The sequence below is a fragment of the Eutrigla gurnardus genome (assembly GCF_963514095.1).
Source record: "Eutrigla gurnardus genome assembly, chromosome: 19".
In the NCBI taxonomy this organism is placed as follows: Eukaryota; Metazoa; Chordata; class Actinopteri; order Perciformes; family Triglidae; genus Eutrigla; species Eutrigla gurnardus.
Window position 1 is genome coordinate 11,222,694 of NC_139930.1, and position 19,182 is coordinate 11,241,875.

At 39.6% G+C, this 19,182-nt stretch overlaps 2 protein-coding genes across 4 annotated transcripts in view; one reads left to right on the top strand and one right to left on the bottom strand.

Annotated features, from left to right (window-relative positions):
* Positions 1 to 9,318, bottom strand: part of rgs3a (regulator of G protein signaling 3a) — a gene marked incomplete at its 5' end in the record, with an annotated part of 116,208 nt that extends 106,890 nt beyond the window's left edge. Inside the window, 5 exons of the mRNA XM_084035788.1 lie at positions 208 to 276; positions 588 to 682; positions 773 to 831; positions 2,770 to 2,820; positions 9,240 to 9,318. Coding sequence (XP_083891914.1) covers positions 208 to 276; positions 588 to 682; positions 773 to 831; positions 2,770 to 2,820; positions 9,240 to 9,318 — 353 coding nt within the window. The remainder of the gene's footprint in view (positions 1 to 207; positions 277 to 587; positions 683 to 772; positions 832 to 2,769; positions 2,821 to 9,239) is intronic.
* A 5,793-nt stretch (positions 9,319 to 15,111) lies between these two features.
* On the top strand, positions 15,112 to 18,745 carry rabepk (Rab9 effector protein with kelch motifs). 3 transcript variants are annotated; one of them, XM_084035814.1, is made up of 8 exons: positions 15,112 to 15,311; positions 15,652 to 15,715; positions 15,798 to 15,952; positions 16,052 to 16,207; positions 16,455 to 16,619; positions 17,926 to 18,075; positions 18,196 to 18,345; positions 18,469 to 18,745. In XM_084035814.1, exons 2-8 carry the CDS (start codon positions 15,663 to 15,665, stop codon positions 18,693 to 18,695), a joined length of 1,056 nt encoding a protein of 351 aa, XP_083891940.1. In that variant the 5' UTR covers positions 15,112 to 15,311; positions 15,652 to 15,662; the 3' UTR covers positions 18,696 to 18,745. The 3 variants fall into 3 exon arrangements, with proteins under 3 accessions (XP_083891940.1, XP_083891939.1, XP_083891941.1); XM_084035813.1 differs by having other exon boundaries at positions 15,112 to 15,267; XM_084035815.1 differs by lacking the exon at positions 15,112 to 15,311 and adding an exon at positions 15,316 to 15,371.
* The last annotated feature ends 437 nt before the right edge of the window (positions 18,746 to 19,182 follow it).

The following is a 19,182-nucleotide window of genomic DNA, read 5'->3' on the forward strand; positions in this document are numbered from 1 at the left end:
GAAACACACACACACACACAGCCAAACACACAGAAGCATGCAGCAGCATCAATTATAAAATGGTGTTTCACTGCTCTAGTTGGAAACAGCATCTTAAAAACAAACATGTTAAATAATAATTCATATGGCACTCCCAAAACAATTGTCTTTGTTATCCCTGTTATCATCAACCATACCAACAACACCATCAAGACTCCCAGCAGGCACCTTGTTGTGGAGTCAGAGTTCCACATCGTGAAGAGCAGTCTCTTATGAAGGTCTCCTTCACTGACAACACTGAGAACAGGAAAGAACATCACTTTCATTCACTTGTCTCTCGTTTTAAGAGTTTATTTGTTACTATCAAGTGAACATTTGTTTGGTGTCAACAGCTCACAATTAAGCGAGAATCAAAAGCTGTGTACGCAAAACGCAAAGCTGGACGTGCATTTATTTGCATATTCGTCGCATCCATATCCTTATCTTTTCTGCGCATAATATCATCAAATCTGAGCTATAAGCAAAACCTCCTTTCACTTAGGACCCAGCTGATTTAAATGAAACTACACCAAAATATGTTTATTTTTAGAAATTGATTGAATGCTTACAAGCAAAAGGTTTGTAAGAAGATGGGGTTCCTACAGTGAGGGACCATCTGAGTCTTCTGTCTGTCGCTAGGATGACTGTCTGGAAACATGCCGATCTGAAGAGGACAGGAAAAATAAAAGTAAAGCCTCCATCATTGTGTCAGTGTGTTTTTTTTATGTTTATAATTCTGTACTGTGGTACATACCTTAACATAAGAGTCACATGACCCCTGGCCCTCGTCCACCATACCCCTAGCCTCCAAAACTGTGAGCACATACAAACAGAACTGAATAAATGATGACTTTGTAGTCACATTAATTATGCACATGCATATCTCATTTTCAGGTGCCAACGTCACCAATACCAAACTAAAACTGGACCTAGAAATGCTCTGCTCCACATAAAGCTCAGTGGCTCAGAATGTGTGTGGTGTTTAATATTTCTGAATGAATGTTTAGAGCAGGTGTGCATGAATGTTATGAATCCATAAAGAATAAAATGTGGAAGCATATTTTGCAGATGCACGAGGCAAGCTGCTGTGTTTGGGGACAAATGGGCTGTTGTGTTAGTTAATGTTATAGCACCATGGCTAAGGAAACGCTGGCAGAGTGGAAGAGTTCAATGATTTATTCCCACAAAGAGGTTCTATATAGGCTTACAGGCAGGTGCAGGCAGGCAGATAAAGATACAGGTAGGCAGGCAGTTACACATCGAGTCAAGGGTTCAGGTTCAAGTTCAGGTAACAGCAAGATCATTGCAACGTTGACAGCCTGGCAAGGAGTGTGTGGAAAAAGGCTTGTTCAATAACTTTCTCATGACTGATGGGGAAAGTGGGAGCAGGTGAGTATGGAAGGTCCCTTCACCGTGGGACTGAAGGGAAAGGGGTTATAGCAGGGCAGGAGGGAGCGGCTGGATGTGTGAGTGAGGTGACTGGGACAGGAATGAAAAGCGGGTGGACAGGAAGACAATGGCAGTGGATGGGTTTGAGGAAATGGGATTGTGGCTGCTGGGAGGGACAGAGGGGCAGAATGTGATGGCTTGGCTTATTCACATGAACTCACCCATATTTTTGGTTCTAGATTGAGATATGTGGAGGAAGAATAAGAGGATGTCTGACTGCTGAAATAACAAGCTGTGAAAATGATTTGTAAGAAGTTGTTAAGTATTTCCAATGACTGAGAACCAATAAGGGCCATACTTTATAGAGACAGCTGCTCAAGATATATTTACATGATGCACTTTTTCTCTGCCTTCGTCATTGCCAGCATAGTCATTTTATTGTGGGTACTTTATCCCGGGCCAAAGAACAGTCACAGTGGGATTCCATACAACTCGTATTAAGTTCAGGAAAATGATAATACATGACAGGGCTTTGCAAGCTTCCACATGGGGCTCAAAAATCACATAAATAAAGAAACGCTAGGTTATATTAAGTCTGACATTTTGGTCTCAGGATATTTCAAGACAATACCAAAATATCAACTTAATAAAGACAAAACCATTATATCTGATGACTATTCCTCTTGGATAACACCTGATGACAAATGTAAAATCTCAAAAACTTTGACTCCAGGTCTATGATAAAGCATTATTCATGGTGACAAACATGGATGTATCAAAAGTTCCTTGGTTGTTGGTTTTACATATTCAGGTTTATATATGCAAAGAGAGCATCTGTCCCTGAAATAAAAAATAATACTTCCTTGAGTTCACTAGACTTTTGTTGAGACATGTTGTTCAGACTACAGTCATTTTTGAGGACATAGTTTGTGATGTTGTACTGAGTTGCATAATCTAGAAGACAAAACATCTAGTTTGGCATCTGATGAGTAAATGGCGATTCACTCAGGAAATGACAGGGGCACAAAAGATCTGAGAGAGGAGATGGCAAATCATAAACAAAAGAAAGAGCGTACATGGCTTTTGGTTGCTGGGAGACCAAAATAAACAGTCACTTTAGTTGGATTAATGTGCCCAGCACCCTTCCCACCTACCTACGCCTTTTCTCATTAATGTCATGAATTGACTGGTGATCTACACTCATGTCATTCAATGTTTTATTTCATATGATGCAAATTATATGTGCTATAGAAAAAAAGTTGCATCAGCCATCAGCTTTAAGAAGGCACATACTGAATACTTCATGAAAATAAACATGGCAGAAAGTTTTTCTCTCTATGAACACAATTTAAAAGTACTTACTGCTAACAACAAGCACGTCTTCCTCCTGGATGATTGACAGCTTCAGCTGACCTATTGAAAAAGAGAGAAAGGAAGGTCATGACGGGGGGGCCGGTGTCATTATCGATAGGAATGGTTTACATAAAAGAATGGCTCAGGGAGGATTATTTTCTTATCTTTGTAAAAGACGGATTTTACAGAGGTTTTTCTACCTCTGTAAACTATTTCTTGGCTGCTGTGACTGCCTGGAGTCTCGCTGGTTGCCCAGCAACGTCACAGTGACGACACAAATCCAGGTAGTCATTGCACTTGGACACGAAATAGTCCAGCACACAGCTCCCGTAAAAGCAGCCAGGCTAGCTCCCTGGGATTATGCTGAAATAAGATAACCACCTTCTGGCAGTAGCTACATATTTGACAGATATGAGCGTGGTAAGCAAATAATTGCGTTTACCAAACAACCCGCTTTGATATTGATAACGAGGCATAGTTTTGGCATCAATGTAAAATCAGCTATTCATTTCACTCTCACGATGTTGAACTTGACAATATTGGAGAACTGGAACAGGAGGAGGCATGAGAACAGCTTTGAAAGTGCAACCCAGATGCAAACCAAAAAAGGTCATACAGCCTCTGGGAGCCGGGACCGTGTGTGTGTGTGTGTGTGTGTGTGTGTGTGTGTGTGTGTGTGTGTGTGTGTGTGTGTCCACTGTCTGTCATCTGTCACTTTTTCCCTCCCTCACTCACACTTCGTCTGCCGGTTTCTCTCGCTCTCCTTTCCTGTACGTCTCCGTAGCGCAGCTAGCAGCTCTAGGAGACTTGTTAGCCATGTTGACATGGCCACTGCTAACATTGGCTTTGTGCTATTCTAAATGAATCCTTCTCATAAGAGCACAGTCCGAAGCTAAGATGTGGGAGCCTCGCTGTGTGATAACGCTGCTGGCACTCAAGGGCTTGGGTACAAGGGATGTTTGTCGTTCCCACACTGAACTTGGCATGGTTTTGTGCTGCTGGCCAGCGCGGAAGAACAAAGTGAGAACACTGCTTGAAATATCTTCCTGGTACGTCTGAACCTGTTGGTAGTTATGAAGTCTTTAAAATATCAAACACAATCTTTATCAAAGTGCAGTAAGAAGCCAAAGCAAACGGATATCGGTAAATGCAGACTGCCAAAGGAATGGCCATGAAGACATTACAACTGTAACATACAGTGTATTTTGTGCTTAAGACAGATCAGTAAAAGCTGACACCTTGAAGGCGTTTGATACATTAAACTAATATGATCAATATATTGCTCCAGAAGATAATTGCCCTCATTTGTAACATCAGCTCACACAAAGAATGAAAGACCATTAATACGGGGTAAATATCAGTCATTTGGGGTGTTAACTGTGCCAGATGAGGTTTTCAGACGGCAGGGGAGGAAGGAGTGAAGAATAAGCAGGCACAAAAGAGAAGAGAGCTGTCTTTTTAAGAATGCTAACGGCTTGAAAGAGTGGAACGCTGACATTTTGGAAGAGAGGTTGAAGCTTGTGTAGGAGGGAATTAATAGGGCAGGCAGCACTGTGCGTCAATACACTGAAAACGCACCCACCACACACAAACATGTTAATACACTTCAGCACACGTGCAGTACAGATAGATAGCACAGTGTGTGTGTGTGTGTGTGTGTGTGTGTGTGTGTGTGTGTGTGTGTAGTGCCCTGAAACACTCTACCTCTGAATAAATCACTAGGAATTACGCATGACTACCCAATCTACTCTAATCAGACATTTCCATCAAGGAGTAAAGTTCAACCATCACAAGAAATTTAAACATACAAAATATTCCTCGAGTTCCACAAATCCGGAAGACTGATGAGTTTTACTTCTGAAGCAAATTTCCTCTGTGATTCTGGGCTTTATGAATAATATTAACTTTACTTGAATGTGCTGCTGCCAATCTTTTAAGATCGTAAGCAAAGGTCCACTTCGGCATCTTTGTCTCTTAAGAAAGTGTACTCAATTCACACACTGAATGTGACCATGGAGCAGATGCGCTGCTGTGCAAGGCAGAATTAAGAGCCGGAGTGAATTTGAAATGCCTGGCTTGTCCAGGTGAAGGAAGGTCAAGAAGAAACAAGCCTTTGGTTTTAGGGAGTTGCAAGCCTTACAACCTTTATAGAGAAAGTATTTAAGAGAGTCTATAATTAAAATAATGCAGCATAATAAAAGGTCTAGAATGAGAGGTTTTATCGCAGCAGTAAAAAAATAATGAGTCACCTCAACAATAAACGTATTGAGCACTTTGGAGAGGCAGAAAAGGTTATACTGAAAGACAGGACATTCAAAAAAATATTTTAAAAGGATAAACTCAACTGTTGCACTTAAGAAAGTACATATTACTCACTACAAAGGTCAAAGCGTTTGTTTTCTAGCGTTTGTATTTACTAAGAGTCAGCACTATGAAGACATTGCTATTCAGAAAGCTGCAAATTAAAAGACAAGTTTCCTCGAAATCCTTGTGTAGATTTAATTATTTGCTCTATTTCTTCTGATGCTATAAAACACAGTCACCGCCCCTGCTATCATTCTGCAAACATAACTGGTCTCCAGTTTGGGACAAAGCTGTGAATGGCTGTGAGTTGACTCATTCTTCACATCTTTAAAACAGTACAGACATCTCATGTTTAATTTAAAACATTTTAAAAATTATGTAAATGCCCTCAAATTTCAACATCAAGTGTGTCATACTTGCTTGATTTCCATTCCTTCGTGTTGTTTGTACCTAGACATTTCCCTGAGATGATCTGTGTTGAACATGTCACATTTTGTCATTCCACTTGAGCAACCCTTCCATTTAGTTTTGGATCTTCTTTCTCAAAGAAGTCTATTGAGTTTGGACTTAATTTCATTGATAACGACATCATCTGCTAGTAAATACGATTTCAATAAACAGACTTCCAATTACAACTTTAAGAAATTGTAAATTAAATTTGTGCAAATGTATGTGGGGTAAAAATAAAGATACAAGATTTTTTCAACGCAAATGTTTAACCAACCAAAGCACACGGACCAGCACTGGACAAACAACATGTATACTGTGTATGTCAAAAATGTCATCCAGCCATGTGTCAGATATCAAGGATGAACTTTAATATCTGTTATTGGTTTTCAATGTCCAGACATAAATAACAGCAGCATCCATTTTGCCACAGTCTGTCAGAAAGCAACGTGTCTGAAATGTCCTACTTTGTCATTGCAACAGGGGCCCTGTCAGTGAAGGTATCACTCAAGAAGATGCTACACTGCCATGTACCTCTGAGGCTTTAGACATGATGTTGATGACAACTCAGGGCTGAAAATAAAGACGAGGACACCCAGGTCATGCCCTCTTCTTTCTTAATGTGTCCTTTACATTTATTGTAGGAATAGTCTTTAATATTTTCTAAAAAGCATTGAAGGTAATCGGAAAATAAATCTTCAATTAAATGACTAAAGAAAGAGAGAAAAGGCCATTGAAGGTTGTGTGTGTGTGTGTGTGTGTGTGTGTGTGTGTGTGTGTGTGTGTGTGTGTGTGTGTGTGTGTGTGTGTGTGTGTTATCCTGTACCTCCCACTCCATCTCTGTCTGCTTTCATAGGCTTTGCTGCTTCTTTGTCACATTTACATTTGAAAACATGTGCCCCAACAGCATCCAATAAAGCCAGGCCAGGGGACACTGTTGGTCTTTATGCGACAGTTAAGTAGCCATTATCAGCTGAAAGGAGCAAGAAAAGAGGCTGGACTTAATCCATGTTCTGAAACATTTTCTGTGAGAACGGGAGCAATTCTGGGGGGGAAAAGTTGGGAAACTGCTGCGTATAGAACTCAAGAGTTGTTATTTAGGGCGAGTGCCAATTCATCCCATTTGATCTGAGGGGAACAAAGAGCAGATTAGATGAGACATGCAAGGTGTCCTCTCTCTTCCACTTGCTGTATTTCTTTTAACAAGCTTGTTATATAAAGTTTGAAAAACTCCTTCCTCCATGTTTGTTGCCAAGACCAGTGAGATGGAGCTTTTACTGCATTACTTAATCGGAGGAGTAGATTGAATTCATTGTGCCCACATTGAATCCACCAGACACCTATATATCAGATGCCCACATGCTTTGACAGACAGAACAGTAGGGCATTGTTTGATGGCTTCAAAGAGATAGACCTGGGGGGAATTCAGTGTCTGGAAGGCTCCACATTTCATATTTCTAAAAGGCCTTGGGCCTGTTTTTAACTTTTCATATTCTGAAATGCTCTGTGCACTTTAATCATGACGACAAGAAACTTTCATCAATTACAAACAATCTATTTCAGGCTTATCCATTCAAGGGGAAGAAAGATAATTGCTCTATGTGCCGGAAAGAATATGGAATGAAGATACAAATAAGGTGAAGGCTTTTTTTGTTGGTATATACATAAAACAATTTGAAGACTCACAAACTCTATGTCAACTAGATTTGTAATTTTTTCCATTTATCTCCAATAAATTGCAATAACATTAAACATTTCTGAGTAGGACATCCATAATTATTCCTCAAACTAGAAAGATGTCTAAGCATAAAGTACATTTATTCCTTAAATTAAGTGGGGGAAAATATCCCTTTAAAGTGCACTTAAATTTGACAAACCCTCTTTATTCTTTCAGTGTTTCTCTGTCTATTCTCCACTCTTATCGCTCATTCCTCTCTTCTCTCCCCATCAACCCTTCATCTACAACCGTTCTCTGTCTGACTCATAGATTGCCTCAAACCTAATTCAGTGGTGCAGTAATCTGCCTTACAGTGTCTCACACTGTGACTGTCAAACAAAAAGGTAGCAAAAGAAGAAATTTAACTCAAACCTCTGCAGTCAGTAGTTACATATAAAAACCTGTCATGTTACTTTTAATTTCCTGGAAGCCAAGTGGGCTATTTTCTCTTACTATTAGGCAGCATAAAAGATTTGGATGCTAGTTACGTGCCTCAGTGAGCAAATGTGTGCCTGTAGAGGGGTTAGGATTGTCTGTTTTGTTGCTTACAGAATGATCTATAGTGTTGGAAAAGAGTAATACTCTAAACACATGGACAATTGACACCACTCTTTACATATCATGGAAAGAAACTGTAATTTGTAGAGGAAGATACCAATGCCCAATGGGAAGTCAAGACATTAGGTCCTGACCAGGCTTCTGACTGTAATTCACTCTTTGGCAGTGAAAAGTATTTCCCTTAAGGTGGCCACAGACACACTCAGACAAACAGTAGAGGCTTTCTGGAAGAAGGAAAGCTTGTGGCAAAGTTTGTCCCAGTTCTGAAAGGGCAAGCTATCTGAATCAACTCAATGAGTCTCCAAGTGGGAAGATTATGCACAGCACGAGGATGCCGCATATCAAAAAGTATTAACTTTACTGTTTTGGATGGAATGCCAGATGTCAGGCTGAGCGAGCAGGGCTTGTTAAAATAGACCACACACACACACAGATGCTAGAAATCATTCATTCTTTTTAAGACTGCAGAGGTCAGGCATATGTCTGTGGCACCAATGTGAGAGTGAAGGAGGGTGCCCAAGCGAATTTTGGAGATGAACCCAAAAGGGACATGTGTGGGTAAGATCTAGGTGTCGCCGACACAGCAAAAAAGCTCAGGGCTAGACTGGGTCCCTCCATAAACCCACTTTCTTGTATTTCCACAAAGTGATGGGATAATTGAGAAGCCATGGCAACAAGATGGGAGAATTTGCGAGGCAGAAAAAGGTATGAATGGTCCATAAACCTTGGACAATGGAAAAGGGTCCCTTCACTGGGCCAGTGCTTCACTTCATAAAGGCAAAGAAAGCTCTAGGGTGCGTGTCCCTGAGGAAACTAAATAAAGACATAACCTATTATCCTACATTAATTTGGATCATTGTCAGTACGGTAACTACATTGCAATTTTATGAAAAAATTAAAACATTAATTTCTCTGATGTTTTACAATAAAGCTGTTTGAGAATTAAACCTCTGAATAGACCTTTAGAATCAGCCACAGTCAGGACTTATATATAAATACAAAAGCCTCCCCCCACATCTCCGTCCTGTAATATGTTATCCATATTAATTTGTCTGGCTTGATGAATACTGGACAATGGATGATAATGGTTTGGGTCTTACAGTAAACAGGTGAGCCCTCCTCCAGTCTACCGAACACCCTCTATAAAAGATTCAGGGTGTCCCCAGATAAAGAGGACTTGTTGCATCATCTGAGCCCGCTTGTTGCTGTGAGTAATGCTTCTCAAGTTAGACAGCTGCAGGATCAAGTGTCGGAGCTGGCAGACCTATGTGACGCAATCCTTTATACAACTTGGACAAATTCCTTTACTGTCACTATGACGGATTAAGACAAACAGACACTCTTTTCTATTTTTTGATGCTCTTGTGGATTAATGCCAAAAACAACATACTACAGTCTAAACCTGCTGTATATGTTCCTGAACAATAAAGAAATGAAAAGGAATAAACCTCACCATGGGTAGAGAGGAGGAAGGATGAAGTCTCAGGTAAACTGTCAGGGTCCTTCCGCAGGTAAACGCTGACACAAGCCATCGTGGAGGGAGCATGCTAGCTGCCACTGTAGATTAGATGGTTTCAGCAACTACAGAGATGAGAAGAAACGAAACTTGATGCCTGCTTTTGTGTGTGTGTGTGTGTGTGTGTGTGTGTGTGTGTGTGTGTGTGTGTGTGTGTGTATGTGTGTGTGTGTGTGTGTGTGTGTGAGAAGTTAAAGGCAGGGAGGGATCACATGTAGATGTTAAAACATGAAAATGTTAGAGAGTATAATATCGCGTTGAGTGAGTTGACCTGTTAGTATGGTTGACAATTAGGTCAACTGTTTTGTTTCCAAGTAACAAATATATTTTATTGTCCATTATTTCATTAAATGTGCATACATATGCACAATATGCACAAAAGTTCAAACGTTATATTTCTGTATACTGTGTCACGGTCACTCGACAGCTTCCTCATTTACGCAAGCTACAGCCTCTGGCAGGATTTGATCATTGCCTGCCCTAAAAGTGGACTAAATGTGGCTTGTGAAGAACAGCAACATCATTCGATTAATTACGGCCGTCTATCCAGTGAGCATAAAAAATATTCATTATTAAAATAATGCACAACTGTCGTAAAAGCCTGTTTTGCAGGATTTATTTTATTAATTCTGTTTAATCCTTTTGTTGTTTATTGCTACTAATGAGTCACCTAGCAGTGACAGATGGCTTTGGATTTGAGGTTAAACAACATTATAACAGACACAACTGCTGTATATTATAATAACAAGAGCATTTACCTGATTTTCTATGGGCTGGTTGGTTTAGCACCATTTGGAGCCGATCCAAAGACAATATGGCCTCCGTTCACGGTACTGTTTACAACTGTACTTGGCAGCTGTCAGATGGGTCTGCAGTTATTTGACAAATGAACGCAGACATGAGTATTATTCACATGTGAGAGCCCACGTTAACTTAACAATGTCTGCTCAGTAAGGATCGATCTAGTGATTCCCAGAATTAGAATAACAAAAATAGAAAGTGTTAAAAAATGAACATATAACATTTTCTTTTATTAAACATTAAAGATACTGTAATCATTCAGTTAAACATTTTTAAAAAACGCATGAAAAATAACATGAACAAAAGCAGCGTACAGCCGTCTTCAGAGCAAACAATAAAGATGAAAGACAAAAGGCATTAATATACAGATTAAATCATGTACTTTAGAATATTGATAGAATTAAGACAGCATTGTGGTTGTGTGGTTATAATCCAGATTACTTTACAGCATGATTTAACACACCTCTGGGTGAAATGTTACACAACAGCAATAACTACAGCACATTATTTTGTCATCTTGCCCAGTGGCAGTGTACCACTAACCCACAGATGAACTTCTACGCTAATCCTGATTAAGGAACCGCCCACCCACCAAGAAATTCAACATTATATTAGAGGAGATGAAAAAAAATCTGCTTGCAAATTGTGTACCACCGTAACCACACACAGTGTCTACCTATTTCAGGCTGACAAAAATACATCGACAATTATCTCTTGTCCGCTCCTCAGGTCTTTGAGAAGTCATAATCCGTTTCCTCTCATTCTGTCCCTCCATGAAAAAGCCCCTGATTCATTTGGTCCTTATCAGATGCAGTGAAGGGAAAACAAAGGAGTTCATTGAAACTCACGCTCTCCTTCCCTGAAGGGGAAACTGGCCATGATAATTCTACTGTGGCAAGGCATGCTCTGTGTTCAGGGACAGAACTGGACTTCCATATGTCAGTCCTCCACAGAGATACTAAATACACATTCTTTTAATGGCAACAGGGGGAGGAAAGTCTGTCCAATTTGTCATGTTTCCAAAAGCTATACATCAAAACAAAGCCTTTCCAATATACCATCCCCCCAATGTTTTCCCACTATCTCGCCTTCACTAATCCTGAAGAGTTTTTCCAGCGTTCATTTGGGGGAGCTGATGTAATACAAGCACAGTGGAAACACATGCCTATATGTTTTCAATATGTTTTGTTTGTTTATTGTTTAAGAAATATATTAGATTCATGAAAGTGTTTGTTAAAGAATCGGAGGGCAGGTGTCCTTTTTCCATTAGTAAGTTTGGACTAAAATAGTTACAGCAGCTTATGTTTGCACTCAATTGGCAAAATAATTACTCATATATGTGAATACATGTCATGTGTTGCACTAGACTTGACTTTAGATTTAACAGATTATCCACACAGAACCTGAATTATTTTTCTTGTACGTTTTAAAAAGCCCAGTGAAAACATTTGGGGACAATATTAGATGTTACAAGTTTGCTTAATGTTTTTTGGGATGGCCAGAGTTAGCACAAGGGTTGTTAGCATACAGCATATCACCCCACAGAATGCTTTAGACCTGGATGGGCAACATCACAAGCAGCAAGTTGTAGGTCAAAATCACAGTGCCCTGAAGACATACATAACAAAATACTCATATGGCCCTAATAGGTTCAGGCATGGAGTAATAATAATGATAATAAAGTGCAAGGTAAAGACATACAGTCCGTGCAAGGCAGAGAAATGTGAGGGATGGGCAATAGCAGGTGCAACTGGAAGGGGACGGTAGAGCCGAGGGAGGCTTAATTAAGATAGCAGAGATAAATAGGAGAGAGCGGGACATTCCTCTCAGACATGAGTTTTCAATTTGCGCTGGAAGATTAGGCGTGACTGTGCAGTTTTGAATGGGGCTGAATTGTGGAAGTAGAAGACAGAAGGCTGTGAGAGACGTCCAGATTGACACGAGGGACTGCTGAGCATCTGGTGGTAGCAGACTGGAGCACACGGCTGCATCATAAATGTGTGAGGGACACACGATATAAGTATATTAAATACATGAGTAACCATGATAAAAGATCAGTATGTGAAGTACTGGCAGTCTAGATGCAGAACAAATACTTCATTTTAAATTGTCCGTTCGAGGCTACTGTAGAAACACGTAAATATTTTAAAGTGCTGTGAAAAAGGTTTTGCAGCCTATTTTTTTTTCTCAATTAATGGACTCGCTTGGACACCCTCCTTCACTCTTTTAGGAGAATACTATTGTCTTCCTTTACATATTCTTATGCTTCTTGAGTTAAAGTGCCCTTTCTCTGATAGGTATGCTTATTTTCAAACAAACTTCCTACCCCCTCAGTCCACAAATCCATATAAACTAGCACAGTTGAAGGGATAAAGCTCATTCATTATTTATGACACCAGAATTTGAGCAGTGTTTTGTTTCCTTTCTTGAACCTGGTCTTGTTTGCTAAATGTGCAATTCATTCATCCAAGCAACCCCCATATATCCATTATTCATTTCGGGATGATGTATTGTTTTGATGAAGCTTCTATAAAGTGAAAATCTCAGCTTGCTTTGGGGCTTAGCTTGTTGCATCCCAAGTTGCCTGTCCTGTTTATTTGATGTGTCAATGTCAGCTACTAAATATGCAGGATGGTAGTGTAGCACACTTTGCTCCAGGTCTCAATGTACCCATGTGAAGTCTTCCATGAATGTATTTGGAGATTATTCTGTGCTCATTTATATTGCACTTTTAACACCAATACATCTTATATTATATATATGCAAATTAATAAACTGCAGTCCTGATCTGATTGGCAAATATTAACACAAATACTCATATTCATCCATAATTTTGCTCATGAATTAATTCATTTGTTAAGCTGGTAAGATGCAAGTGTCTAGAGGACTTAACGGAGCCAGATTTCCTCACCCTGATCCCATGGTATCTGGCAACACAGCTGACTGTGCCGGAAGCTTTGCATTCATATCAGAATGTGACTTTGTCAGTGTATATTCCAGTTTGAGATTAAAATCTTTATCGTCCCAGTTCCGGGTACATCCTCACAATCAGAGTGGTGATCTTTTTCTGCAACAATATAACTTGTTTTGTGCAGTAATTGAAAGAAACCTTGTTGAAGACAAATACAATACATTTTAGAAAATCCCTTTTGTATTAACCCTGACAGAAAAGCAGCTCCTCACACTAAAAAAACTAAACTAAAAAACTATTATTTCCTAACATGCATTTGTGTTGTTGTGTTGATGACATCCTTTTTAAGGGGATACTATATGTATTTAAATATATTATCCTTTGTCCATATATCAATATATTACATAAAGACACAAATACAATAGAAATAACCTACCGAAACCTACAGGCTAATATCATAAACACTCTGAGGCAGTCCAAGTTACATTTCATGAGGCATTAGAAGTTTTAACAAAAAGGACAATGGCACAACCTACTGGACATGTTATGAAATACATGTTTACATGTATACTGTCAGCACAACCCACTGCTATACTGTACCTACTTGGGGAAGTTAACTTCCTAATGATAGCGACACATGGAGAGAAATTAAATCTACAGAAGTCACAACTGTGGATGCATTTTGAATGTTGACTTATTCCAAATGTGGTAAGGTGCATGCGCATGTATATGATACACACGGTATAACAGATTTATTTATGAAATTATTATTATTGTATTAATTTCAGGCTTCTTACTAAAGTGTTAAAGGCAATTATCAGCTTAGTTACTGCAACATACATGTAACCAAAAGATATTGCAACTCCACTTAATACACTCTGAAACTGAACTGCAGTGCTTTTACGTTTTTGTTTGTTTATACGTCTACACAAAAGTTGGTGTGGGCTCACACACTTCATCTTGAATATTGTTTCACTATCCTGTCATTCTCTGCATTTGCACAACAGCGCATTTAGCTCTAGCATAAATTCAGTACTATAGCAGGCTTCGGCCTGTATTTATTTAGCCTGTGTTTATTTCTCGTACATCCTGCCATTCACTCCTCTCACGCATGCTCACCCATAATCTCTTTGCTGTTATTGTTTGGGGCTGTCAATGGTAATATCAGCTGTTCTCGTGAGCTGGACACATCCATCACAACAGGACTGTGTGGACACTGTTCATTCATTTGGTGGGTAATTGTGTAAAATTAAATATAAATCAAATGTGTACCTCATTTCCTAAACTGCACACAGACACACACCTGGTCTGACAAATACTAACGTTGCCTCAATTTTTCAGTTTTATTTTTTCTTCAAAGAATCTTGAGCACAATGAAGACATTTTTAAAACGTGTCCCCAAGTTGATGCACTCTTTCCTGTACTGCACCACAACAATGTCCCTCCTAATAGTTGTATATGAGCTCATCTTCTCTGATATTTAAACTAATATATCTAATATTTTGGAATCGTATGACTTTAGATAAATATGGCATTTAACATTATTTAGTCTAATATATAATGCACTTTTCAATTTACGGAAGATGTGTCACTTTCTGCCACCATCTTTATTTATTTATTTTTATTTATTTATTTATTTTGCCTGAACTAATTAATTGAGTGGTGGGCAAAATCAGTCAAATTCGTTCCAGCTAAGAGTTTATCATATCCTAAACATAATAAAAAAAGTCGTTATTGCTTTTCAACTGCTGGGCTTTCTAACCGGTGACTTGCATGTGTTGGCAATAGTATAATTGGCTAATGTTAGCTCTGCGACGCCAATTATCAATGCAAAAACGTGTAGCGCTGCTGACACCCATAGCTTACCTTTGTACTTGGAGTGGGATTTGGAGTTTTTAGGTGAAAGAGTGTAAAATGGCAATGCTAACGCCTGCGAGGAATCAACATTCAGGTTTTATGCATGATAAAGAACTTTGTTAGCTAGTTGCGACGTCAAGCAGTGGGATGGGCAGAAGGATATGAACTGCGCATGCGCTTCAGGCAACCATGGCAGCTACGTTTGTAACTTGCTTGGATCGGCCAACGTTGCCAGTTGCGCAATGCGCATTCGTTTTTCAACGTAGCGCTGTGGCTAATGTGTTCGGAAGGTGTATTTAACCGTTAAGCGCGAGGCTGTCTTTACAGTCTCATGAAGCAGTAATAATAACCGCAAATTGTTGCCAAAGGATACCGACCTCTTTCAACCCGGAAGAGGTTAGTGGGGAGGAAGTTCTTTACAGGCTCTTTTGAGTTAGCAAGTAAGTTAGCGTATTCTTGTTCACACTCGCAGCGTTCTCCTGGTGTTCTCTGGCTAAGTGGTATTGTCGCTAAATTAATCTTTATTTAACAGATAACGTAATATTTACCACTGTGTTTTGCAAGCCACCCGTCAGCAGAGACGGAATCTATAACACACCTACGTATTTTGGTTGCTTCGATTGTAGCTATAGTTCAAAAGAGCTTCTGTTTATACCCTAAATATGTAGACAGGGTACCATCATAAGCGAGTAACGTTAGTGTGTCCGCTATTTGTTATTGCACCGATTCACTGACTGATCTCTGAAGTATGACAAAACAATAACAGGTTAACTCATACAGGTTTGACAGCCATGGAGTTTCTCCCAGTACTTGACCCTCTAGAAAAACCCAAAGAAGGATTATGGTAAGTACATTCAGATTTAATTGAACTTGTGATGTTGTGTTTTTTTTTTTTCTTGCTAAAATTGTTTTTGTTTTGTTGTCAGGTATTCTTTGATGCCAAGTGGGGGTGCTCCAGGTGTTAGTGTGGGTCACACCTGCACGTTTATTCCATGTGAAGATGGAGGAAAGGGAAGAATCTTTATTGTTGGGGGAGCCAACCCCAGTGGCAGTTTCTCAGATTCACACATCATAAATCTAGGTACAAAATGTCATCCAAGAATCTGTCCGGGGATATGACATCTGCATGTTTACATGAATAGGTCTTTCTATGCATTTTTGTTCTTTCCGACTCCACCAGATAATCATGAATGGGACATCCCAGAGTGGGGCGGTTTGGAGTCGCGGTATGAACACTGCAGCTTTGTGCCAAGAAGCTGCCCTCAGAGCCTGTGGGTGTTTGGAGGAGCACAGCAGAGTGGCAATCGCAATTGTATCCAGAATATACAGGTAGCAGGTAAATCTCAAATGTACTTGTGATTTTGCAGATTAGTATTCATCACTCAATGACTGTAGTCTGTAGTGTTTGATTGTAGATTCTCTACATCATACATGATTGTCACTTTAGATGTAGATGTGGTCTATTGAGGTAACAATACCACCTGGTCACTATGTTGTAACCAATGTTGTTGCTTTGATTGTATAGTATTTGACCATAGATTTCTGTAAACTGAGTATGATCCTTTCTTTACATGTGTGTCCAGAGAGCGGGTCTCACTGGAAGAGTGTAGTGGTGAATGGCAAACCCCCCAGTCCCAGGACATACCACACAAACTCAGCCTGCCAAGGGGACAAACTATATGTCTGTTCTGGTGGGGAAGCAGGAGCTGCACCTGTCTCAGACTCCACACTGCACGTCTTTGATACAGGTTTGTGTTGAATTAAGTATCTGTCTAACATAAATGCATGTCCAAAACCCAGTAAATCTTTCTATGGGGTATTATGTATTACCACCAACAATTACTTTTTTTTAGAGGTACAGAAATTGATAAGTGTCAAACTGTGGAATGCCCCCACAGGTGTTTTCACGTTTTGTAGCTATTTCTATCCCTTCTCAGGACGGAGAGGGCACTGGTACATTGTGACAGTGATTAACTGACATCTCCCTTCCTAACTGCTACCAATATTAACCTGAGCAGAGGTCTGATCAAGAAGAATTGAAAACATCTGCAGTGGTGTGCAAGGTTTTTAGTATTTTGTAACACTGTAGAATCTATCCTGTAATTGCTATTGCATTTGGGAACCAAATTCATTTCATATGAAAAAAATCCATAGTTATTTATCCTGTTTTATTTTCTAAAAGTTGCACACAAAAATATTACAGGCTTTTACACAGGAGATACTTTAACCTGTGAAATCAGGAAATGCACGTGTAACAAACCTTAATTAATAATGTGTGATGACCTATCCAATCCACTAGGGGTCAGTGTTCTTTTCCTGGTTCTTTCTCTGAGCCACACCTGAGCTTGATGTGGTTCCAGTTATAAAAGCTGACCACCTGATCATGGACCTCTCTTCCTCTGCTGCTGTTTAGTTTTAGACACTTTCACACATCCACCACATGCATACATTACTGATTACTGACTTCCCACCTTTGGTTTGTTATTCTCTAAATAAATGTGTTTATCAATCAATCTTAACTTGTCTGGATATCCACGTATGTCGAAGCCATTGAGCCAGGCTGTGACAAAAGAGGGCTTGTCCTAACTCGATTGACCGGTTTAGATTTATGTATTACAGTTGATTCTACTGGTTGTAAGTGGCTTAATGTGCAGAGACTGATTTCAAGAGGCGAGTAGGCAGTTTTTGGTTAATTCTGGAAAAACGCTCAGTTTTTTACAGCCTTGCTCAATAGTTGCAACAAACAATGGAGACCAGATGAGTTAAAACACTGGATGTATTAAAGCCACCATTAATGTTATTCGTAACAACTGTGCCTTTCCTGCAATAAAAAGACTCAAACTCTTCTGCGACCGGCATTTTTGATAGTTTGGTAATCAATTTGACTCCTTAGTGAACAGATCTGTAGAAAAGGTCTTTAGAAAGAAGTGGATGTAAGCGTTGCTGTCTGATGCTACCACATTATGTACTGTGATTAATGCATAATCCACCTGCTGAACATATGACTGTTGTGTTCTGCTTTATGTGATAGCCTTTATCTTGTTGTATTCCCAGTGTCTTCCACCTGGTCCCAACCAGAAACACAAGGCAGAAACCTGCCTGCCAGACATGGCCATGTTGTCGTTGCAGTGGGTTCGAAGATCTACATTCATGGAGGCATGGCTGAAGACAAATTTCATAATGATATGTACTCTCTTGATACAAGTAAGCCTGAACTCTCCTTAGCCTTATTAAGAGGATCAAAGTCGATCTATTTCCTAGAGACCTTCAGAACTTGGGAAGTTTGTTTTGTTTTACTTAAAACATGATTCTACCATTTTAAAGGGAGCATGAAGTGGGTGAAAGTGCAGGCCAAAGGAGACATCCCGCCAGGAGTAGCAGCCCACTCAGCTGTGGCACTGGGCAAGAACATATTCATTTTTGGGGGGATGACTGCAGATGGAGCCAGCAACTCCATGTACAGATTCAACACTGGTACATCATTTTCCCCTTAAAATGACTGAATATCTTTACCTCATTATGTAATATACAACATTGTTTATGATTACATCTATGAACACTATGGGGCAGTTGAGTTCTGCATACCTTCTGTTGCAGACAAAAGCAAGTGGGTCCTCATGAAGTTTGAAGGGGATATGCCACCAAACCGCCTGGACCACTCCATGTGTTTACTGCCCTGGAGGGTGTGTGGTGAGGGAAATGCAGAGGAGCAGCAAGCCAACAGCCCTGCAGCCTCAGAGACAATACATCTGGCCTTTGTGTATGGAGGAATGGACACCCAGGGTGTCATTCATAATGACTGTATTGTAACTGTGGTAACATAATGTAATATTCTTTTATCTAAGTTGTAATAAAATGTCAGACTACTTTGTAATTGCATATTTTGTTTTATTGGAAACCTTTAAACTGGTATGCAAGTAAATTATTCTTTTGTACGTCTAAACTACAGTGGACATTATTTAGCAAAATCTGTAAAGTTTTGAAACCTAAATCTAAGTGAAAGGAAAATGCTTTCATGTTTAATATTGGCCCATAGGTGAATATGTGCAAGTGTTGGACAAAAAAAATAAATAAATAAAAATAAATATTTGGTCCATGCCAAATGTACCCTGAAGTTATAAATGAAGAGACAAATAGTATTTTGTATCAAACATTTATTTCAATGTCTTTCCAGAAGTACAATGACCAGATTCAATAAATAACTTTTAGCATTGCCTGTGAACATAATGAACTCATGATCCCACAGACTCAATGGACCCACAAACACCTGCCCCTCCCACCCACCCTAAACTAAATCCCTCCCCACTACAT